The sequence below is a fragment of the Melanerpes formicivorus genome, unplaced genomic scaffold, assembly GCF_026170545.1.
Source record: "Melanerpes formicivorus ecotype bairdi unplaced genomic scaffold, bMelFor1.0.p_v2 SCAF_68, whole genome shotgun sequence".
Classification (NCBI taxonomy): Eukaryota; Metazoa; Chordata; class Aves; order Piciformes; family Picidae; genus Melanerpes; species Melanerpes formicivorus.
In genome coordinates this window covers 1,278,581-1,302,430 of record NW_027142420.1, presented here as the reverse complement: position 1 = coordinate 1,302,430, position 23,850 = coordinate 1,278,581, and the positions used below count along the sequence as shown (strand labels likewise).

The 23,850-nt window shown below is 51.3% G+C and overlaps 2 protein-coding genes across 7 annotated transcripts in view; one reads left to right on the top strand and one right to left on the bottom strand.

Annotated features, from left to right (window-relative positions):
- RYR3 (ryanodine receptor 3) overlaps nt 1-1,195 on the top strand; it is a 230,660-nt gene extending 229,465 nt beyond the window's left edge. For 5 of the 6 annotated variants that reach the window (XM_068162895.1, XM_068162893.1, XM_068162894.1 and 2 more), the window contains one exon: nt 278-1,195. In XM_068162895.1, the coding sequence (XP_068018996.1) occupies nt 278-373 (96 nt within the window). In that variant the 3' untranslated portion in view covers nt 374-1,195. The remainder of the gene's footprint in view (nt 1-277) is intronic. The other variant, XM_068162897.1, reaches the window with a different exon arrangement.
- The window catches only part of AVEN (apoptosis and caspase activation inhibitor), a 93,843-nt gene continuing 70,890 nt past the window's right edge, over nt 898-23,850 (bottom strand). Inside the window, exons 3-6 of the mRNA XM_068162900.1 lie at nt 5,217-5,287; nt 4,655-4,750; nt 2,897-3,263; nt 898-1,821 (exon numbers count right to left, since the gene is read on the bottom strand). Coding sequence (XP_068019001.1) covers nt 1,703-1,821; nt 2,897-3,263; nt 4,655-4,750; nt 5,217-5,287 — 653 coding nt within the window. The 3' untranslated portion in view covers nt 898-1,702. The remainder of the gene's footprint in view (nt 1,822-2,896; nt 3,264-4,654; nt 4,751-5,216; nt 5,288-23,850) is intronic.

The window sequence follows — 23,850 nt, the reverse complement described above, 5'->3', positions numbered from 1 at the left end:
AGAGCAGTGTGCTATCACTGGACTGATAATTTACATGGCCACAGTGTCTCTAAAGTGACCTAGAGGCCATCAGTGCTGGATGCAGAGCAGTGCAGAGCAGCACCTGGGCAAAGCCTTCCCAGCGCCTTCGCCTTCCAGCGGCTGTCTGCCTCTGCTCCAGGGCAACAGGCACAGCACCTGGCCACTGCCAGAAGCTTCTCTAGAGCACTCCCTGCAAGGGGTCTGCTTACAGTAACTGCAAGTCTTGCTTACACTGACTGCTCTTTACCATTTTCAGGAGTCCTTTGTGTGGAAGATGTACCAGGAGAGGTGCTGGGACTTCTTCCCAGCAGGGGACTGCTTCCGGAAGCAGTATGAGGATCAGCTGGGCTAAGGTCGCTCGCAGGAGGAGCCACTGATTCATGGACTGTTGAGATCCAGTACACAAAACCACTTCTTTCCTTCTCATGGTGTAATGTCACAGCTTGTGTTTGCTTTAAATGTCTTCAAACTTCAGGACAGACATAAAACCTGACAGGATTTCATGGGCCTTCCATACTCACCACACACGGAAGAGGTCTGATGAGGAGAACCACGCCAGCGTCACCGGAGCCTTTCTGTGCAAGGTGGTCTGCAGCGAGAGCAGCTCTCTACCACAGCATCAACCTGGTGTCTGGCACTACAGCTGAAAGGGCTACAAGGTGTCTTAATTGCACAACGTTTAAGAACTTGAACATCAGAGGCCATGCCTCAGAAAAAAACCTTTGAACTAACTGCTGCCTAGTTTTTGCCAGCCCAGCATTTGCTAGTGAATGTATTCCAGAGCCAGCTTGAGAAGCTTTAAGCAGTTAGGGAGAAAACATTTTCAAACACTTTGGTGACCTTGGAACATGAAGTGCCTTAAAACCTCTGTAGACATAGCTATGCAAAGTTTTTATTTGTTAGTGTTGTAGCCAAACAGATCCATTACCTGTACTGCTTTTCTGTCTCCCTCTAGGAAACTGCACTTGAAGTTTGTTTCTGTACTACCTTCAATGACAGCTTATTAGATGCTGCTGTTAAAGGACATAGACTGTATCAGAAGGAACCCAACTGAACTCTTAGCCCCACCTAACAGATTGCTCTCTGGTCACCTGCAAGTAGAAGCTGCCAGGATTATGCATTTTCTTTTCTTCTACTAAAAAGTGCCCACTGCAATAAAGTATCAGAAACCAAACCCTACCTTTGTGCTTGGCTTTCTTCTTCCCCTGCAAGCTGGAGCAGTGGCCTGGGGATGGTGACTACCAGGACACAAGGCCACTGCGTTCATTGCTTTATTTTAAGGACTACACAGCGCGAGCACAAGCTGAAGCCAGCGTTCTCTCAGCAGGCTGCAGCCTGGGGCTTTAGCAAAGAAAATCCTCAATTCATCACAGCCTTTAGACCTTTCTAAGCATGCTTTGTCTCACACAGCTTTCAGTCTCATCTAAATGCATTTTGGTTGCACAGAACTTTAGGTGCCAGCACAGAAAATTGGGCATTTGGGACACCGATCCAACTGAGAGTCCACTTGCTGCTCAGTGTTTGCTCTGTTCCCTTCTTCATGAGAAAAGGGGAGCTTCAGGAGACCATGCTGTCCAAAAGGGGAGCTTCAGGAGATCATGCTGTCCAAAAGGGGAGCTTCAGGAGACCATGCTGTCCAAAAGGGGAGCTTCAGGAGACCATGCTGTCCAAAAGGGGAGCTTCAGGAGATCATGCTGTCCAGCCAGTCCTCCAGCTCCTCCTCAGTAATGGTTTTAGATGCTTTCTTCTGCTGCTGTGGTTCTGTATTCTTCTCTTCAGGCACAGCTGGTTTTAAAAGGTCTAGAAAAGTGAAAAGCAGAGACCTGAAAAATCTGGAGCCCATTTCCCAGCAGCTCTGTGCCAGGGGCTGTTGCCCTTTTCAGTGCACACCTGACTGCTTCAGCACAACCTCTCCTGCAGCACAGCCACAGGCCAGAGAGAGCAGTGACAAAAAGAGAGGCAGCTCAATAAGCCCAGTGGAACAACGTGGCTTCCCCCTGGTGCAAGGGGTCATGGCCTGGCCTGCACAGGCAGATTGTAAGTGATGCCCCTCCTGCCATCTGCCTCCCATGCTGCCTGCAGGAGAGGAGCAAGAGGGCACACTGGGAGTGCACAGCAGGGCAGGGTTCCAGCTCTGTTGGCACTGTTTGCCTGTGGGCTTTACAGTGTGTTTTGGAGACAAAGCAGGAATGCCACTGCAGTGAGGAGTGCCTTCAGTAAGCAGGGCTTGGCTGGCTTGTGGGGCACCTTACAGCTTCAGCCATCCTGGGCTTCAGTTTTCAGACAGCAAAAAAATCCCCCACAACAAACCAGAGATGCTGAAGATTGCTTTACAGCATTGTGGGCTGGGGAGGGGGAGGAAGCCACAGGCAGCAAGACTCACAAAGGGTCATTTAACTTGTAGGAATGAAAGAAAAGGAGGAGTCTGCAGCTTTCTCTGAAACATGACCATCTTCAAACGTGAAACCCCCACAGAGCTTGGGTTTGCACAGCCAATGCTGGTAAAGTGTGAAAGGAGGCTTCAGAACAAGCCATCAGGAACAGCTGCTGGTGTGCACCCTGAGCTAAGGACTGCTGGGGACCCACCAACACTTCAGCTTCCTCTCACTACCATTCCCCAGCAGTACACTAATCAGTTTCCTTTGCAAGTGCTGCTCTGCAGGGGAATTTGGCTTTCTGCTTCCAGTGGCCTTGGCCGTGCTGGAACTCCAGCGGGGACCAAGTGGGTCTGCGCCCAGCCCTGGCTAAACACAAAGCTCTGTGCACTGCCTCATGGCAGAGAGGATGGCAGCAGTGCTGTTGCCTTGTCAGTGCCAGCACAGAGCAACTGAAGCTATACAAAGGGGCTGCTGGGGGGGAGGGGAATCCTGCTTACCCTTTTCCTTCCACTCCGTGCTCAGATCTTTCAGCTCCTTCTCAGCTGAGCTGCCAGACACCACGCCTGGCACGGGGCCCTTGGCTGTATCCACAGGAGCATCCAGACTCAGGAGGAAATCCAGTTCTTCATCCACATGGTCAGCCTCTTGCTTTGCCAGTGCATGGGCTCTCTGAAGTGGTTCTGCTGCACTTGCCCCAGGACTGGGTTTACTTCCAGGCTCTGGGGAAGCAACAGAATCAGCACTGGAACGGGAGCCCAATGCTGTGTCACTCGGAGCTGGAGGCCGTCGGAACAGCAGCTCTCTCCTCTTGCTGTCATCAGTAACTTTAGGTTTCATCTGTGGGAGCTCTGCTGGGGTTGATGCCTAAGAGACAAGGAAGCCCTTCAGCCTTTTGGATGATTAACTCCGTAGTTACTATTCTGTCTAATCTAGATTGCAGCACTCAGGCTTCCTACACCCCATCCCTTTAAGAGGGCACAAGAGTGGAAGCAGAACAGCCTCCCTGGTGACACTTCTGGAGAAGCAACTGCAGGTGCAACCTCCTTCTACCCCGTCCATCAGAATAAGACTGCAGCTCAATCAGCAAGTGCCACAGTGTCACAACTCCTCCCTGGAGAGTGCCTTTGTCAAGCTCTCTTCTGCCAGGAAATCACATCAATGCTCTCAGTGGTTTAGTGATTCTAGCCAGGACCAGCTCTAAGACCTTACCCCCGCTCAGGCCTTCCCTCCATTCAGCACAAGGTAGAGCAGCTAGCTGTGTGCTTTGAGAAGTGAACCCAAATGCCAAACCATCACCACAGGGTGGAGCAAGGAGTGGCCACTCATCATCCAGCTGTGGAACACTGCTGCCATCAGGGTGCCCTGGTGCCAGTAACACTGCAGCCTGTCCAGGACCACACCAGCGCTCAGGGTGACGAGCCAGAGGTGAAATGGCATAACACAGAGTTTAGAACCCTGGCAGAAGTTAGAGACCACGACTAGGACTCTGCAGAAGAAAACTGCAGTTGGAACTGGCATTTCTTTGCAGTCTCTCAGACACCCTCTCTGCAGACAGCTCTGAGGTCCCTCAAGGCAGAGCTGCACTTCACTGCAGCTTCATGGCATGGGGTTGGAGTAGATGACCTCTGAGGTCCCTTCCAGCCTAAGTCATTCTGGGAGTCTATGAACCCCAAAGAGAAGTAAAACTTCTCCTGACAAGTTTGGGTTTGCTGCTTGAGCAGATGGATCTGTTTTCAGAATGTTGGTTCTCTATTTCAGCTGCATTTGTCCTCTTGCCCTTGCAGGAAGAGCTCCTTTCTCACAGCCTGAAGAAGCCTTTCCTAATACTCTGCTGGTGTGTTGGGTTTTCTCTCCCAGCAGAGCACAAGTGACATTTTCTTCTAACACATGTAAATTGATTCATGGGCTAAAGGTGCAGTGCAAAGGAGGAAACCAGAGTTCCAATAATGAACAGCAAAGGATGTGGAAGCACTTTCACAATGGTTGTGCAAGCTTCTAGCTGCTAGCAAGAGAACAAACACAGAACTGGCACAGTGCTTCCATGCCAAGCACTCTGCTGCCTGCCTTTCAGTCTCCTGTGCTGCACATCAGAGCACCTTACAGCCAAGTGCTGGGAGAGGGGCACCCAGCACCTGCCCAGCACATGCTGCTCCCACAAGACACTTCTGCTCCTAGAACACCTTCCACTCCTGCTGGAAGATCAAGTTTCAGGGCATGACTCTGGCACATCAGACACTTGCCAGTCACAGCATTACCTGCACAAGCTCAGCAGGGACATTCAACCTCAGGTGCAGAGGCAGTTCCTGAAGGGCCTGGGCCAAGGACTGGCAGTCAACAGAAAGTGCAGAGAACTGAAAGAGAATTCAACACACAGTCCATGGGCATTGACTGAAAGAGGAGTTCAACACAGTAGTTTGGCATTAAAAGAGGAACTAACAATGCCTCCAACTATTCCATTCCCCTGTTCTGTGTATTGCAGGAATGTGCAGGCTGTGCCACATGCCACACAGAACAATGGGACCCAGCAACTCACAGATTCAAATTCCACATCTACAGAACACTTTTTATTCCCAAATGATGTACACACAGAACAATCTGAAGGCCAGGTGGTCCCACAGCCCTGCTGGAGGTGCAGCTTCAGCCAGAGGACCTGCACTGCTGATTTGGAGGAAGCAGAAGGAGTTTCCTAGGCAAGCAGGTGAATATGCTCCCACAGGGCTTGCTGTAGGCATCTGACTCTTTTCCCTTTAACCCAGCTGAAACCCAAAGGCTGGGTTTGTGTCAGCAAAGCTCTCTGTGGAGTGCCCTCCCGCTTACCTGCTTGTGGCAGACGCTCTCTGCAGCCCATTCCTTCTCGTCAGCAAATCGAAACTGTGCGAAGAAATCTCCTGCAGAGAAGGAATCCGATACTGTAGTTGATCTTTGTGAACCACAGGCTCCCTGCACAGTCCCCACCCCCAGAAGAGGATTCAATTAATGAGCAGTGCCTCTTCAGCAGAGCTGTGTTTGGGCACTCACAGTGTTAAGCTTTTCCAAGCCCAAGCTCTGTACAAAAATCTTTCCATCTCTTATTGCAAAATGGCACTGAAAAAAGGCAGGAGAGACTCAGCACTGAAGCAGGAGGTGCTTGGAGCCACCTCAGCAGGAGATTTGCATTGAAAAGGCCAATTTGGAGACCATCCTAGGAACAGAGCTTCACAAAGTGCATCTGGGTGCACTGTAGACAGACCTCCTATCAACAAGCAAATCTCTCTTGAAAGGATTATTAATGCACTGAAAATCAGTTCCTCTGGTAGCTAAATCCTCCAGACTCTGTCTTCCTTGAACTAGCCCCTGCTCCAGCATGGCAGCAAAGAAAAGGTGCAGAACCCTCAGCTCCAATTCATCAGCACAGGAAATCAACTCAAGGAAAACTTAAACCAGGGCTAATTAAGCTCCATACACCAACTTAGTTCCTAGAGTCACAGACTGGCTCAGGCTGGAAGGGAGCTCAGAGCTCAGCTGCCCCAACCTCCCCTCCATGCCCAGGGACACCTCTCAGCTACACTCAGCTGCTCAAGGCCTCATCCAGCCTGGCCTTCAGCACCCCCAGGCAGGAGGCAGCCACAGCCTCCCTGGGCAGCCTGGGCCAGAGTCTCAGCAGCCTCCTGCTGAAGAACTTCTTCCTCAGCTCCAGTCTGACCCTGCTCTGCCTCAGCTTCAAACCATTCCCTCTTGGCCTGCCCCTGGACACCCTGATGGAAAATCCTTCTGCAGCCTTCCTGTAGGATGCCTTCAGGTCCTGGCAGGCAGCTCTGTGGTCTCCCTGGAGCCTTCTCCTCTCCAGGCTGCACACCCCAGCTCCCTCAGCCTGTGCTCACAGCTACAGAATCTTCTGACCTCCTAACACCTCCCTCCAAGACAGGAGGAGCTTCCTTGACTATAGGGGGAGCTTGGGTTTAGTGCCACAGCTAGCTGAGAGGCAACAGCTCCTCTTTCCCAGGCCCTAGCAGAAAGCTTTCAGTGGCATTATCAAGCACCAAGCATCTCAGTTCCACTTGGCTCTCAACAGCCTAACTGCATCTCCCACCTCTGGCAGCTCCTGGTGCATGCCCTTGACCCTGCGTACACGACCTGAGCATGAAAGGTTCTGTGCCCAGAGCTGTGGCTGTCTGCTGTGCCAAAGTGCAGGGGAGGGAGGTGCAGCCTCCCAGCAAGTCGGCTCAAGAGTGCAACCAGCAGCCAGCTGCTGTTTTGCAAACAGAGTGAATAAGCAGCAAAATGGCACAGGAGCTGGCACAGTGCTTTGCCAAGGCACAAACAACAACCAAAGGGAGCTGCAAGCATCTTCTAGCCAGAGTGTGACATGTATCCACCCAGGCTTTTTGTGAGGCCTGAGGTGCACTTCTGATTCACTGCATCTCATGCATGCTGATGGGGTCTGCACCACACTGGGGCAGGAAGGGCTCTCACCCAGCCAAGCCATGGCTGCTTCTCAGCCAAATACAAAATTCAAGCAGGATGGAAACAGGAAAAAGCCACAGCCTGGAGGCTCTGGAACATCATCAGGATGGCAAGAGGACTCCTCTCCAGTGCTGCCACACAGCCTGCTTCAGATAGGAATAAATACCAGGACCTGAACAAACAAATGCCTGGATGAGGCATCTATTCACTGCCTAACCAGTTAGTGCTCATCTCCTGTAAACTCTCTGGATAAGTACCAGAGGAGGTCTCCTTTCCCAGGACACCCCATGGCTTTCCTTTTTCCCCTCCTACAAAAGGAGATGCACAGCTACACAAATGGGTGATCAATATTCTTCCACCACCACCAAATCTGTGCTCTGCAGAGGTTCTGTAGGAGGGATTTTGTACACATCATGAACAGATCATCCACACACAGTCCCTGCCCCACACTGAGTAGGATTTGACACCCAGAGTCCTGGAAAGCAGAAAGCATCCAAAGATGGCAGGTCCAACTTCTGGTAACATCCCCAACTTCTGCTTCTCTGCTCTGGTGGGGCACACACTGTCACTGCTCCTCTGGTGGGGCACACACTGTCACTGCTCCTCTGGTGGGGCACACACTGTCACTGCTCCTCTGGTGGGGCACACACTGTCACTGCTCCTCTGGTGGGGCACACACTGTCACTGCTCCTCTGGTGGGGCACACACTGTCACTGCTCCTCTGGTGGGGCACACACTGTCACTGCTCCTCTGGTGGGGCACACACTGTCACTCCTCTGGTGAGGCACACACTGTCACTCCTCTGGTGGAGCACACACTGTCACTGCTCCTCTGGTGGGGCACACACTGTCACTCCTCTGGTGGGGCACACACTGTCACTCCTCTGGTGGGGCACACACTGTCACTGCTCCTCTGGTGGGGCACACACTGTCACTGCTCCTCTGGTGGAGCACACACTGTCACTGCTCCTCTGGTGGGGCACACACTGTCACTGCTGCTCTGGTGGGGCACACACTGTCACTGCTCTGGTGGGGCACACACTGTCACTGCTCCTCTGGTGGGGCACACACTGTCACTCCTCTGGTGAGGCACACACTGTCACTGCTCCTCTGGTGGGGCACACACTGTCACTGCTCCTCTGGTGGGGCACACACTGTCACTGCTCCTCTGGTGGAGCACACACTGTCACTGCTCCTCTGGTGGGGCACACACTGTCACTGCTCCTCTGGTGGAGCACACACTGTCACTGCTCCTCTGGTGAGGCACACACTGTCACTGCTCCTCTGGTGGAGCACACACTGTCACTGCTCCTCTGGTGGGGCACACACTGTCACTGCTCCTCTGGTGGGGCACACACTGTCACTCCTCTGGTGGGGCACACACTGTCACTGCTCCTCTGGTGGGGCACACACTGTCACCACAACTCCTCTGGTGGAGCACACACTGTCACCATTCCTTTTGCTGTGCCTAAGGCTGCACTGTGCTGCTTATGCAATGTGCCATGAGCATGGATTGAGTACCAGCAACGTTCAGAGTGTGAGAGCACAAACACGACAGCAAAAGGCTCTGCAAGAACTCAGCTGCTCTTGGATATTGCTGGGTGCTGTCTTCAGACACTGCTGAGATCAGTGGTACTGCAGGCCCCTGCAAAGTCTGTTCTCTCCCAGGAACACAAGAGGTATTTCCAGACAGCAAACCCTCACCACAAACCCTTTTAGCTCAGCCTACATTTCCCCTGCTGCTCACTGCCATGTCTTGCAAAGCAGAAGGTTTATGCAACAGCTCAGCAGAAGAATTCTCTTGACCAGTAGGAAAGGCATCTCAAAGAAGATAGTTTAAATGACATTCTTCTCTTCACAGAATCACAAACATCAGAGGTTGGAAGGGAGCTCCAGCAATCGTCAGTCCCAGCCCCCTGCCAGGGCAGGTCACACAGCAACGCAGCCAGAAGGGTCAGCAAAATCTCCAGAGGAGACTCCACAACCTCTCTGGGCAGCCTGCTCCAGGGCTCTGCCACCCTCACTGTAAAGAAGTTTCTCCTCCTGTTGAAATCTTCTCTGTTCAAGTTTGTATCCATTGTTCCTTGGCTTATTGCTGTGCTTGGCCCCCTCCACTTGACCCCCAGCCCAGTAGATGCTCTCGAGCTCTGTGCAAACACATTGGTGTGAAGAGGATTTGCAGCCTGCACTGCGAACTACAAAGCAAACCTGTCACCAGAATCAAACTCTACATTAATTCCCCCCTAACTCCACAGTACTGCTAACCACAGCTTCAAAAGTCAAGGTGAATCTGGCCTAAGAGCAGATCATCTGATCGAGGCTAAAGGGTGGTCAGGTCCCAGCCAACCTAAACCATTCCAGCAACCTGTGCTCTCAGAATTTAAAGCCTGTGGCAGACACAAGAGTCAGAAGGAAGGAGCTTCAGGCACTGGTGCTGCTGCTGGACCACAGAGAGTCTGTTCTGGAAGAGCAGAACTGATTTAACACAGGTGAGGTGCCAGGGCCTCCGGCGAGGAGCAGTGTGGAACCAAGAAATGCCGGAGCACAGCTGCCCCAGAAGAGCCAACCCCACCCAAGCTAAACACCCCAAGCAGACTGTAATCAGAGTCCAAGCAGGAAAACAGAGCAGAGCAAAGGAGATGGGAACAGGCCCAGAGAAACAAAGACTAGCACAGAAGTTTCTGCGTGAACTCCAGGCGGCTAAGAGAGGAGGCGGAAGAAAGCGGAGTGCCTCGAGGCCTGCAGAGCATCCCAAGGCTGAAGGTCAAGAGGGTGACACTGGGAGCAGGGACAGGCAGACTGGGGACAGTGCAATGCCAGCTGGAGGCATCTGATGGGCAAGTGAGTAGAAACTGCAAGAGAATTAATGGCTGTGTGGATAAACAATTTGGGGGGAAGAGTCAACACATCATCTGGAAAGGGAAGTTGTGCTGCATCAGCTTAGGCAGCTCCTTGAAAGCAGCAAAAAGCCATGCACACGAGCAGGACCTGCTTCATGCACAGCACTTAGATGTGTTTCCCAAAGCTCTCACTGACAGCCCACTCCCTTTCCCACTCAAGACTTCAGAGAAGAAAAAGAGGAGGGAATTTTGCATGAATAAAGAGCTGCCTAAAAGCAGGAGGAAAGAGTAACTTGTCAATCTCCACATGAAGAGAAACCACCCCAGTTCTCTGGGGTCCTCTCTCTGTAACCTCTCCACTCAGTTCAAACAGAAGAGGAAAACAAGATGAGAAAAATGAAGTGACAAAGGTTGCTGACACTGCTGAGCTGCTCAGGGCAGTGCCAGTAGCAGCAGAACCTCCCAGACCGAGAAAGCAGACTGAAAAATGGCAATGGAACTCACAGATGCAGAACGCTGCAGCTCTCACCTGACCTACAAAGCAGGCCCAGGGCTGCCCAACACCAGTCAGGCAGAATCTCAGTGCTCCTCAGCACTCACAGAAACAAACTCTTTGGGATGATTGCAAAAGCAACAGAGAACACCACAGAGAGCATCCCTGCACCCCAGCACAGAATCAGAGAATTGTCAGGGCTGGAAGGGAGCTCAAGGCTCAGCCAGCTCCAACCCCCTGCCATGGGCAGGGACACCTCACACCACAGCAGGTTGCTCACAGCCACATCCAGCCTGGCTGCAAACACCTCCAGGCAGGAGGCTTCCACCACCTCCCTGGGCAGCCTGTGCCAGGCTCTCACCACCCTTATGGTGAAGAACTTCCTCCTAACGTCCCATCTGCTTCTCCCCGTTCCTATTTTTGCTCCACTCCCCCTGGTGCTCTCGTCTTGCACTCCTGCTTTCCCAAGCCCAGTCTCAAACACGACAGCAGTGCTGGGAAAGGCAGGGGACAGCCCCTCGAGGAGAAACACTGAATCACTTTGGCTCAGGGAGGGGAGCCAAGGGAACCTGAGAGAGATCTAAAGCCATGAAAGGCATGCAGGGGGCAGGCAGGCACTCGGTGCTCACGGGCTCTTCTCTCCAAAGACCCAGCAGCGGCGAAGGCAGGCAGCAGGGAATGGGCCCAGATCAAAGTGGCAAACCTTTGTCAGTCACAGCTAGGCTGTAGGACCCGGTGCCATCAGATGGTGCAGATGCCAGGAGGGCCACAAGAGAACAAGATCCACATCTGGCTCAGGCAGGCCCTGCACCAGGCACTTCTGCAAGTCAGGAAAGTATTTGGGAGAGCAGAGCCTCGCAGAGCACATTCACTGCCTTACTTCAGGTGGACCTTGGGTCTAATTCAATGCAGCCAATGGGAAATGAAAGCCAAGAGCTCTTTTTTAACTTGCAGAGCTCTACCTTCCCCTACCTTAGCTATTTTTCTGTAGGGAGCAAGTAAAGCTAGGCAATCCACACAGGGACTTTTCACCTGCAGCAGGGAGGTCTTTCAGATCAATGTCTATGAAGAGACCACAGCCAACCACACAGGCAAGAGCACGGACAGGATCAAGCTGCCTCTCTGCTTTTTCATCCCATTTTCCACATTTTCCTGTGTGATTTTTACTAACCAGTTAATGATTATAGCTCTCAGAATGCAGGGGGGGAGAAAAGGCAAAACATTAACCCAAAGAGCAGTGAACAAAACCATGCATTTACAACTGCCCCCAATACAGCTGCCTGATGTGGCCCTGCCTAAGCACCGCTCCTACCTCCTCCATTATTCACTCTCCTCACTGGATAAACAATAAACTGATATTTAAGTGTGGCATTCCTGATCTCCCCACAGGGTAAGCTCAAATCTTTCATTAAGTTTAAGCTGGCCACCTTAAATATTTACATTTTCCTGACACTTTATGACATTTTCTGGTGTCCTTTCCCCCCCAAGTCACTAATTTAGGACATGGTGATTTTTAAATGTCACTGCAACCAGCTTTCTAGATAAGGCAAAGGACAAAATTCCTGGAACATGCTGGGGTTTGGCAGTATCATTCAAAACACAGGATGGGGGAGGGGGGGAAGAGACATCACTGTGTAAGTCGATGCAGAATTGCTCAAGGCCAAGGACTGACTTTGTCTTGTTTTAATTCTTTTTGGCAGCATCATTGTGACACAGCAGGAATGAAGCTGGGCCCTAGGGACAGGGGCAGACAACCCTCCTTTGGGTGAAAGGGAGAGGACCTCTGTGTTTTTGTAAGACTGGACTAAACAGAGGGGAAAGGAAGTTGAAGTGTAGAGGTTCTGAGCCCTGAAGACTAACAGAGTAAGAAACCTGATGAGGTGGCCCTTCATGAGAGACCCTGATCCTGCTTTGGACTCCATCTCTGGAGGGCCCTGCCAGCCCCTAACATTCTGTGATTCTCCAAGACCATGCAAGAAACCAGAACAGAACAGAACAGAATAGAATAGAACAGAACAGAACCGAACCGAACCAGGTTGGAAAAGACCTTTGAGATCACCCAGTCCAACCTCTCACCCAACACCATCTGATCAACTCAACAATGGCACCAAGTGCCTCATCCAGTCTTATTTTAAACACCTCCAGGGATGGGGACTCCACCACCTCCCTGGGCAGCACATCCCAATGGCCAGTCTCTCTTGCTGGGAAGAACTTCTCCCTCACACCCAGCAGAGCCTGTGTCCATGGGAGGAAGCACAGCTGAAACCCACCAGTGGAAGGAGTGACAAAAGGGCAGGTTCCAGCCCAGGGCAAGACTTGCACAGCACCACAGTGCAGCACTCAAAGGAGGAAGCTGCTTGCATGTGCTGCCCTAAGGAACTCCTCTCAGATTCTGGCTCTTACATGATGGAAACAGAGACAGAATGAAAAGAGGACAATAGGAAAGGAGAGGAACAAGGATCATGCAGACTGGAAGCTGGGAGGCCAAAACCAGCCCCGGTTTGCCCTGCCCAGTGACGGAAGTCAGAAGTGCGGTGTGGCAGCCACAGCGAATGGCCCCAGGGGATGAGGGAGAGGAATCTATCCCTGTGGCTTCTATTATGCAAAGGTACTGCCTGGAGCCCCTGGGGCAGGCAGGGCTCTGAGCTCAAACCACCACTTTGAAGAGGAAATGAGAGCTTTTCTGAACAGCTTAGAGTGTAAGAGGCAGCGAGTCTGAGGCTCCAGTCCCAACACCACTCCTCATTCATAGCTCACACAGGAGAGCCTGGGAGGAATACAACATCCTCCTGACCTCTGATCTTGTGAGGAGTTAAAAGAACCAACCCCTGCTCCATAATGGATGAGAGAACTTCTGCAGGATATTCAGGAGGTTTTCCTTTGTTCTCATTTACACACAGACCAATGTCTGCAATGCCTCCAAAGGCAAACCAATCTATATCTCAGGTTTGGCCAAAGGCTACCTGCAGTGCTTGTTAGAGCTCAGACTCGACACCCAGCTGCAGGCCTACCTTTGGCAGAGGGCTCTGCCCACTAACTGCTGGGGTTTGGTGGTTTGGGTTTTTATCAACAGCTCTTCCTCAGCTGATGGGAATCTGAAAGTTCTTCCTAATTCAAGTTTAGGTAAAACACATATCTCAAAAAGGCAACAGAACTGCTGCTGCTTAGAGAGCTCCTCTCATGCTAGCTCCAACAAAGAACAGCACAAACAGCACTTAACAGACTGTGCTACGTCACAGAGGGGCACTCACGGGTCCAGGGTCTTTACCTCATCCTATTTAAGCAAAATTCCTCCTAATTATTACTCATTTGGATTATTCATGGAATCCCAGCAAAGCTCAGGCTGGAAGGGAGCTCAGAGCTCAGCTGCTCCAACCTCCCCTCCATGCCCAGGGACACCTCTCAGCTACACTCAGCTGCTCAAGGCCTCATCCAGCCTGGCCTTCAGCACCCCCAGGCAGAAGGCAGCCACAGCCTCCCTGGGCAGCCTGGGCCAGAGTCTCAGCAGCCTCCTGCTGAAGAACTTCTTCCTCAGCTCCAGTCTGGCCCTGCTCTGCCTCAGCTTCAAACCATTCCCCCTTGGCCTGTCTCTAGACCCCCTGATGGAAAGTCCCTCTGCAGCCTTCCTGCAGGATCCCTTCAGCTCCTGGCAGCAGCTCTGAGGTGCCCCTGAAGCCTTCTCCTCTGCAGGCTGCACAGCCCCAGCTCCCTCAGCCTGTGCTCACAGCAGAGCTGCTCCAGCCTCTGGATCACCTCTATGGCCTCCTCTGGACTCTCTCCAGCAGCTCTGTGTCCTTCTCCTGCTGGGGACACCAGCACTGGAGACAGGATTGGAGGTGAGGTCTCACAAGCTTTATTCTACCCACACAAGCAGTGCATGCAAGTACCCTGCTGTGCTGTATCTGGGAGGTGAACATGCCACACAGTTTATTAGATCAGCTTCATTCTTGCACCTTTCCATCTGAGAGAGCTTCATTTCTAACTGGCATGCTCAGCTCAGAGCAGCTGCACTGCATACATTTGCACTGGGATACCCACTGCTTCCTGGGAGCAGGCTGCCAGAAGACTTGCTCTGAAAACTTTGCAATTCATGAAGTATCTTTACTGATCTACCAACAGCAGGAGGACACAAAATCAGCCTCCTTCATTCCACACTGTGCCTCCATCCACAAAAATTAAACTCTCTCTAGATATATATTAAAAAACAAAAGCAGTGATGTTAGGGAAGTGAACAAAGACCTGGCTGACCCCAAGACATTTGTTATGTTATCCTAACAGCAGTCACTGACTTGACACAAGTAAAGACAAAAGGTCTGCATGGGGAGCTTGGAGTAGATGGTCTCCAAGGTCCCCTCTACAGCCCCTTCCATCCTAAGCCATTCCAGGACTCCCAGACACACAGGCTGCAGAACTTGCCTTTCTCTCTCCCCTTCCCTCCCGTTTCTCCAGCAGCCTGCATCATCACAGTTTGCAATAGTTTTGACAGCTGACTGCTCAAGCTTCCACTTTAAGCACTTGAAACCAGTCTTAGTTTTTGCTGATGGTACACACACATTCTTGGACACCACTTGCACCATCAGAATCTCATAACCACAAACCCCTACAGCTTCATTCCTTCTGTGCTTGATAGAAAGCTTAGAGTGAAGCCAGCAATTATCTAATCAATAAACACTGTTTATGTGGCTGTGCTGGAGATGTTTAATACCCTGACAGCCCAATCAGCTCCAGGGCAGAGTTCCCTGCTCCTGCAGGGCACAGCATGCTCTGTCTGGGGGACCATCTTTCCACAGGATCCATAAACTACACACAAAGGTGCAGGCCCCAAAGCATCAGAGCACTTTGCTGCAGCGAGCGCAGGGCTTGGCCCTCCTGCACTTCTGAGGGCTCTGAGACACAACACGAGCCTGAAGGAGCTTTTGTTTAATGCAGTGAAGCAAGGGGGGAGAAGGAGCCTCAGGAAACAAGGCAGGAGGATTTTCTTCTGATATGGTAATAAAATGGCAAGGATACAATTAGCCAAGAGTAAACACAGGAAAGCTCTAATCCTTCAGCATGCAGAGCTTGGAAAGCAATCCTCTGCATGTGCAAGCCCCTCACCACCCTCCTGAGACAGCGATGGAAGGGCTGGGTAGAGAGCTCTGAGCATCACCTTCACATCAACAGCAGGCTGAGAAGCATCTGCCTCAGATCCAAAATATCACCCAAAAGCTTAGAAGCCCACTGCACTGCTGGTGCCACTCACACTTGTAAGACAAACAACCCAGCAGCTACAGCTCAGAGCTGGCTGTCAAGAAATGTGCTGTAAAACAAGTTAGGATCACCTCTAGCAGACAGATTTGGTGACCTTCTGCCTGGCACATTTGGTGACCTTCTGCCTGGCACATTTGGTGACCTATCTGGATAACCTACAGATTACTTGGTCAATGTAAAGATTCCAAAGCTGCATGCAAAGAAATGAAGATTTCTCCTGCAAAGTCAGAAGGGCCAAACCAGTGCCTTACTATCTACACTTCTTGGGGGGCTGTTACAAGGCAAGGTGTAGCCACATCCAAGCTCCTGCTCATCTTTTGTATCAGGCACCTCCAGGGTTTTCTAACAAATGTACCCCAGCTAAGCAAGGCCTGGGTTAGCTCAAGAGCAAGCACCAGCTGTGGATGCCATCAGCTTGCTGCTTTGGCTCCAGCATTCCACACTCCACAGCAGCCCTGGTGCTTAGCGACCTGCCCCACAGCCCTCTTGCACAAGTGCTGCTATGGCAGCAACAGGAACTACAGCTCACTCCTGAAGGCTGTGCTGCCAGCCAGACCTGGACAGGCTGCAGAGCTGGGTGGGGAGAAACTGAATGAAATCCAACGAGGATAAGGTTAGAGTCTGGCATCTGGGAAAGAACAACCACATGGACCAGGATAGGTTGGGGATTGACCTGTTGGAGAGCGGTGCAGGGGAAAGGGACTTGGGGTCCTGGTGAACTACAGGATGTCCATGAGCCAGCAATGTGCCCTTGTGGCCAAGAAGGCCAAGGGCATCCTGGGGTGTACCAAAAGGGCTGTGATTAGTCCAGGGAGAGAAGTTCTCCAGCCCCTCTACTCTGCCCCACTGAGGCCACATTTGGAGTATTGTGTCCAGTTCTGGTCCCTCTGTTGAAGAAAGACCTCAAGGAACTGTTTGAGAGAGTCCAGCACAGAGCCCCAGAGCTGCTGCAGGCAGTGGAACATCTCCCTGTGAGCACAGGCTGAGGGAGCTGGGGCTTGGAGCAGAGGAGCCTGAGGGCTGCCCTCATGGCTGGGGATAAAGATGTGCAGGGCAGTGTGGGGAGGATGAAGCCAGGCTCTGCTCAGGGGCACTGGGGGCAAGCTGGAGCACAGGAGGTGCCACAGGAACAGGCACTTCTGTGAGAGTGCCAGAGCCCTGAATTGAGAGATCTTCAGATACATCACAAACCACAAACTCTCCCAGAGGCTTGCACACCAGTTGAGCACATTGCCATTTCCAAGGGACAATGGAATTCAGAGGTTCAGTGTCACTGGCCAGCAGCCCCACGCAGAGGCTCACCAGTCCTCCCCTGCCATCTATTTTCCTTCCATAATACTTTTCTATTCCAGGTGTGGTCTCATCAGGGCAGGGTAGAGGGGGAGCAGAACCTCCCTGGACCTGCTGGCCACACTTTTCTTGTTGCGCCCCAGGATACTATTGGCTCTCGTGGCCACAAGGACACATTGCTGTCCCCTGGAATCAGCAACCATTGGAGGGAAGAACAAAGCCATGCAGAAAGTGGGCAGAGCAGATATTTCTGGTCAAGTACGTTTCAGATTGAAGCTCCCTCAGAAGCGGTGGTGGGGAACCTACCACAGGACTCGAGGGAATAAGGCACAGGGGGTTGTCATTCTGCTGAACCTAGTGACCAGAAACCAGAATGCTGTGCTTTTAGAAATGGTCCTTACCACACCATACAGCAGCACAACAGCCAAGATGGGCATTTGGCAGTATTGCACCTAAAAAGCCAAAGAGAGGCAGCAAGTGCCAGCAAAGATGCTTGGACACTGCCAGGCACCTCTCTGCCTCTGCAGGGAGCACAGCCACCACCGACTGCTCCGTTTAAAGTATCCTGATGAAAAACACTGTCAGCCTGGGATGAATTGATGAAGTTCAGCAGAATGTAAAACAGTTTGGCAACTGGTAATTTTAGAAAGGAGCTCTCTTTCTATGGCTGTCAAAATGCACACCAGGAAATTTTGGGAAGTGCCACCTACTGCATTCATGAGCAATCTCTCTGTTTATTATGTCTGCTCCGCACTGCGAGACTTTCCAAACAGGGTAATGAAGAGAAGATTGAAGTCATCAGCCTGGTGCAAAGCCAGCCTTACCCTCCCTGTTGGAACCTGCAAATGGGGAAGCAGCAGCCACCTCCATCGGCCTGAGCTGGAGGGACCCAGGGCCCCTGAGCTGAGCAGAAGGAACCCTCAGGAGCTGCTGAGGCTGGCGGCTGCTTGTAACCCCTCAAAGCAGAACTAAACCAAAAGTGAATCAGGGAGCTTCTTCCAAAATATTTATCCTGGATAAAACTGGCAAACCTCTTTGTCATCACCACAGAACACAAATCATTGCAGGAGGGAAGAAAACTAAAGCTGCAGCTCAGTGGCTCAGTTAACACCAATTTCTCTCAGCAGATGAGCTCACTGTGGCTGAGAAAGACTTTGTCCTCATGGGCACAAGGAAAGCATCCGCCAGGAAACGGTGCAGAGCTGACCGTGGCTGCCACGAGGAGAGCCAGCTACACGGCCGGCATCGCTTTGCTGTAATGGGAAAAGCCCTCTCCTCTGTAAGGGAACATGGAAACACCACGAGACTGTCAGCTGCACTGCACATACGTGCCAGGTGCAGACAAACTGGCAGAGAGCTTCCCTGACTACATGGAGAGAGCACAAGGCAGCCTGTTTGCTGATGCCAAGTCCAAACGTGACACTGGTCACATTCTCTCTCACCTCTCTTGGGTTTCCTTCTACAATTACAAAAGCTGAGTTGAGATGCAATAAAACCTTCTCATTCAGACAGTCTTTGTTTCTTTTTGTGGGTTTTTTGGGGGGAATAGTAAATCTAATTATTTCCTCCAGCTTTGTCACCAGCTGTGTCCTAAGACCTAAACATATTGGTTGTACATGTCGCAGCTCATTAGGAAGGAGAAAATTGCTGGGCAGAGTTGAGTTAAGTAATGCTAGGCTATCTGAGAGCAGTAGCTGAAGGAGGAAAAGCATGGACCAGCTGATTCCCTGACAGAAACAGGACTCCATGCTAAGCCTAGCTCCTGAAATCCCAGAAAGTTTTGCTCTCTTTCTCTCTCTCCACAAAAAGCCCTCCACACAGCTTCTCTGCCATGCACTCATCTGGGCTGCAGAGCCATTTCAGTGCTTCCCTGCCTATAAATAAACAATGCAAAAAGCTACTGCATGAGGTGCTACACATCTGCAAGGTGACTGAGTTCAGACTGGGAGCTGCAAACTGGACTGCACAGCGCAGGCTGGCACCCATTAGCAGCGCATTTACTCATGCCCCTGTGCACCCTCACAGTTTAGAGGGCAAACTCAGTAAGAAGGTCTCCTGTGCACTCTTTTCAGGGGCACCCTGTGTAAGATGCTACTCAAAAGGCAAAAAGCAGCACTCCCCTGTAGCTATGGATTGTTTGCAGACTCCCTTTGATATCTTCTCTGTTCTTGTACCACTGACTGCATTTGCTGGTCTTAGAATCATAGAATAGTTAAGGTTGGAAGGGAGCTCAAGGATCATCAAGTTCCATGGGCAGGGACACCTCACACTGGACCAGGTTGCTCAAGAGCCCCATCCAGCCTGGCCTTCAAAACCCCCAGGGAATGTACTCTCTGAAATGTCTTTGGTAAGCCAGGCTATGAAGACCTGCACAGCCTGGCAGCACACACAGACCATCACCGCTGCAGTGCTTGCCTACATGTCCACAGTGCTACTGAAAGGTCAAAGCAGCACCTGAACAGGTGCTTCCAAGAGGAAGAGAATCTCTTCCAAGTGAGGATCTCAGGAGCTTTACATGGGCTGGCTGTATCAGTAGGGAAGGAGGTACCTTTGCTACTGCTTTGAAGCTGGTAATGGAAATAAAAAAGCTACCAATGTGAATACAACACAGCAGCTCAAATCATTCAGCTCCCTCAGCTGAGCTCATCTCCTCCTTTGGAAGCAGGAAGGTAATAAAGTCTCCTCCTCTAGGATAAGCAGATACAAGCCCCATGCCTCCAGCAATGGCACAGGCTTGCTGTCTCCCTGAATGCTTTGTCAAGGAGACACATTCCAGAGAGCAGAAAAAGGACAGCTGGAAACAGAGAGCATTTTGTGGACTGCTCACCTCTTTGATCCTCAGCAGTGTTCTCTACCACATGAAAAAAAATCAACAGAGGCATTTTGCTTCCCAGTAGAGGATTATGAAGAACAGATTCAGCCAAGATCAAGCACCCAGTTAGAAAGTCTGCTTACTGGGTGAACACTTGCCAGCTGAGCTGCATGACCTTCCTCTGTAGGTTTGAAACACTGCCAGAATGTAGTCCTAAAAATCCGGGACAGGTGGACGGAGCACTTCTGCTATGAGGCCAGGCTGAGGGAGCTGGGTTGCTCAGCATGGACAAGAGGAGGCTCCAGGCAGACCTAACAGCAGCCTGCCAGGACCTGAAGGGATCATACAAGAAGGATGGAGAGAGGCTGTTTACAAAAGCCTGCAGAGACAGGACAAGAGGCAATGGCTTCAAACTAGAAAAGAGCAGACTTGGATTGGCTGTTAGGAACAGGTTCTGTACTATGAGGGTGGTGGAACACTGCAACAGGCTGCCCAGGGAGGTGGTTGGGATCCTGTCCCTGGAGATAATTCAAGGTGAGGCTGGACAGGGCTCTGGGCAACCTAATCTAGGTGGGGATGTCCCTGCTGACTGCAGAGGGGGTTGGACTGGATGACCTTTGGAGGTGCCTTCCAACCCAGACCATTCTCTGATTCTCTCCCTGCAGCGAGGGATACAAACTGCTACACGTTTCATTTACTGCCCTGAGCAGGTACTGTTCAGCTTTGGAGTTTCTCAAGAGCAAGAGGCACTGTGATTTGATAACCTTCCTATAAATGTGATGCCTAAGACTTTAAAAAGATTAGCTAATGTTTTATTGCACCAGCAGCCAAGTAAGACTGCTAGAAGTGCAGCTGATTTACCCACCCAGAAACAGACAGGACTGTGGGTTATGTAAAAACTCTCCAGGCACTCTTCACCCCACCAGCCACTGAACACAGCAGCAGTGCCTTCTCCTTGACTAAAAAAATCACTTCTTGTTGTTAAATAGATGCTGGTGGAATGGAGTTTTAACAGCATCCATTTCTACTGCTGAGAGATCTGACATCGAAGCAGAGTCTGTCATGTGAGTCTGCAATCTAGCTGGAACACAGAGAGCTTGTCTGTGCTAGAGGAGGGGTTTCCATCCCAGTGTCCTACGTACTCAGAGAGGGACATGAAAAATTAATGAGGGAACAGAGAATTTGGCTCCCTTGCCATTGTCACTGAAGTGACAGGCAAAGCAAAGGCAACTTTCAGAACAGAAACCTGAATTTCAGGGGCTGAGAATGACAACTAACCTTACAGCCACACTTGCCTCCGTACCCCTGGGGGCCAGCAGCTCCAGTTCTTAGAGGCCAGACACTCTTAAGCAGCAAATACATAGTGGGGAGGTTGGAGCAGATATCTCTGAGGTTCCTTCCAGCCTAAGCCATCCTAGGATTCTCTGATCTGCTCTTTGTTCTTGCTTTGAGATGCCCACATCTCTTACTTTGTATCAGTAAGAAGCAGACTGCACTTCTGCTTCAGGGGCAGCATTGCTCACAAAGGTACAAGACTACTCCTGGTATTTTTAGGAGTACTTCACAGCAAAAGTATTTTAATTATCAAAGCTTATGGGTCAAATTTAAGACTTAAATTGCCATCCCACAATAAGAGGATGAGAACTGTAGTTTGAATAAGCTGTGTATCAAAAACCCCAAAGCCATGGCATTTCCCAGGATGTAATGAAGTGCAGAGCCTTGCTGCTTCCTTCAATTACAGCAGCCTGTTAATAATTGAACATTTTCCTAAATAGCATGAAGCTGAATGATTAAAAAGAGGTCTTTCATTTCAGTAAGAAATTAATCTATTTGTTTTAATGAGGGTTAACCATGCTGGCTCTTTTTGCAGTGCCATGGAGCCCCATGGGAGAAAGCAATTACTACGCAGCTCGAAGTCTGTGTGCGTAGGCTGGGACAGATCCTTCTGCCAGAAGGAAGATGCTTTCTAAAAACACCTTACCCTGAAGCCTTACTTCCACAGCACGAGCATTCCACACCTGGAAAATCAAGGGCCTTATTAAAGTGCTGGGTTCTTTTGTAGGCGAATGAAATTGCCCTGTATCAGCTGTGGTGCCGCAGCAGTCGCGCGGCCGTGCACGGACAAAACTCCTCCCGGCTGAAGGCTCCGGGCAGCGCTCGTGCTGCCAGCACAGCGCTCTGGCTCTGGCCTACTGCTTCCAGTTCTGCTCAACAGCCTTATGCATGACCTGCAGGAGGGGATCGAGCCATCCATTAGTCAGTTTGCAGATGGGAGTCAGTGTGGGTCTCCTGGAGGGTAGAAGGATGCTGCAGAGGGGCCTGGGCAGGCTGGGTCAATGGGATGAGATTCAACAAGGCCAAGGGCAGGGTCCTGCACTTTGGCCACAAACCCCCCTGCAGGCTACAGACAGGGGATGAGTGGAGGGAGGACAGCCAGGCAGAGAGGGACCAGGGGGTACTGTTTGACAGCAGCTGAACTGAGCCAGCAGGGTGCCCAGGTGGCATGGAAGGCCAAGGGCATCCTGGCCTGGACCAGGACTAGTGTGGCCAGCAGGAGCAGGGAGGTCATTCTGCCCTGTGCTCAGCACTGCTGAGGCCTCACCTCCAGCACTGTGTGCAGCTCTGGACCCTCACTACAGGAAGGATACTGAAGTGCTGGAGCAGGTCCAGAGGAGAGTGACCAGACTGGGGGGGGAGGGAAAGTCTGATGAGGAAAGGCTGAGGGAGCTGGGGGTGTTCAGCCTGGAGAAGAGGAGACTTAGAGGGGACCTAATCACTCTCTACAGTTACCTAAAAGGAAGTTGTAGTCAGGTGGGGGTCAGGCTCTTCTCCCAGGCAACTTGTGACAGGACAAGAGGCCATGGCCTAAAGCTGTGCCAGGGGGGGTTTAGGTTGGATCTTAGGAAGCACTTCCTCATGGGAAAGGCTGATTAGGCACTGGGATGGACTGCCCAGGGAGGTGGTGGAGTTGCCATTCCTGGAGGTCTTTAAGAAAAGCTTGGATGTGGCACCTGGTGGCCTGGTTTGGCTGATGTGGTGGTGTGAGGTCATAGGCTGAACTTGATGGTCTCAGAGGCCTTTTCCAACCTCAACAATTCTGTGATTCTGTGATTCTAAAGTCTACCTACTGAACCCTGTTTTACCAGCCCTACCAGCTCCTATCAGCAGCTCTGGAAAGCACTTGCTAAGCAGCCCTTCTGTAACTGGGGAGGACTCTCCCTTAAAATTAACTTTAACCCTCAGCTTTTATTAGTTTGTGGTTTCCAGCCTCCACACAAAGTATCTGAGCTATATACATGGACAATTTTAAGACAGTTACATGGAGCTGTGCCCTTTTTCTAGCCTGCTCCACATCTAAAGCTCCAGTTGCCTCACTGACTGCAGTCAGGACTTCAAGAACAACACATCACTAACTAAACAGGTATCCACTGACATCCAGCCCAGAACCTCTGGAGAGACTGAACACTCCTCACCAACTTCAGCAGCAAGGGAATCAGCCATAACTGGCACAGCACTGGATCCATTTTAGGTTTTAATCCATACAAAACAAAGCTTGGAGGCAAGTCACACTTGTTCAAAAACAAAGCAGAGCAGAGCAAAGCAAAGCAAAGCAGAGCAGAGCAGAGCAGAGCAGAGCAAAGCAAAGCAAAGCAGAGCAGAGCAAAGCAGAGCGGAGCAGAGCAGAGCAAAGCAGAGCAGAGCAAAGCAGAGCAAAGCAGAGCAGAGCAAAGCAAAGCAAAGCAAAGCAAAGCAAAGCAGAGCAGAGCAGAGCAGAGCAGAGCAGAGCTGAGCAGAGCTGAGCAGAGCTGAGCAGAGCAGAGCAGAGCAAAGCAGAGCAAAGCAGAGCAGAGCAGAGCAAAGCAAAGCAAAGCAAAGCAAAGCAGAGCAGAGCAGAGCAGAGCAGAGCAGAGCAGAGCAGAGCAGAGCAAAGCAGAGCAGAGCAGAGCAGAGCAGAGCAGAGCAGAGCAGAGCAGAGCAGAGCAGAGCAGAGCAGAGCACAGCAAAGCAAAGCAGAGCAAAGCAGAGCAGAGCAGAGCAGAGCAAAGCAGAGCAGAGCAGAGCAGAGCAGAGCAGAGCAGAGCCAAGCAGAGCAAAGCAAAGCAGAGCACAGCAAAGCAGAGCAGAGCAGAGCAAAGCAGAGCAGAGCAGAGCAAAGCAGAGCAGAGCAAAGCAGAGCAGAGCAGAGCAAAGCAGAGCAGAGCAGAGCAAAGCAGAGCAAAGCAGAGCAGAGCAAAGCAAAGCAGAGCAAAGCAGAGCAAAGCAAAGCAGAGCAGAGCAGAGCAAAGCAGAGCAGAGCAAAGCAGAGCAGAGCAGAGCAAAGCAG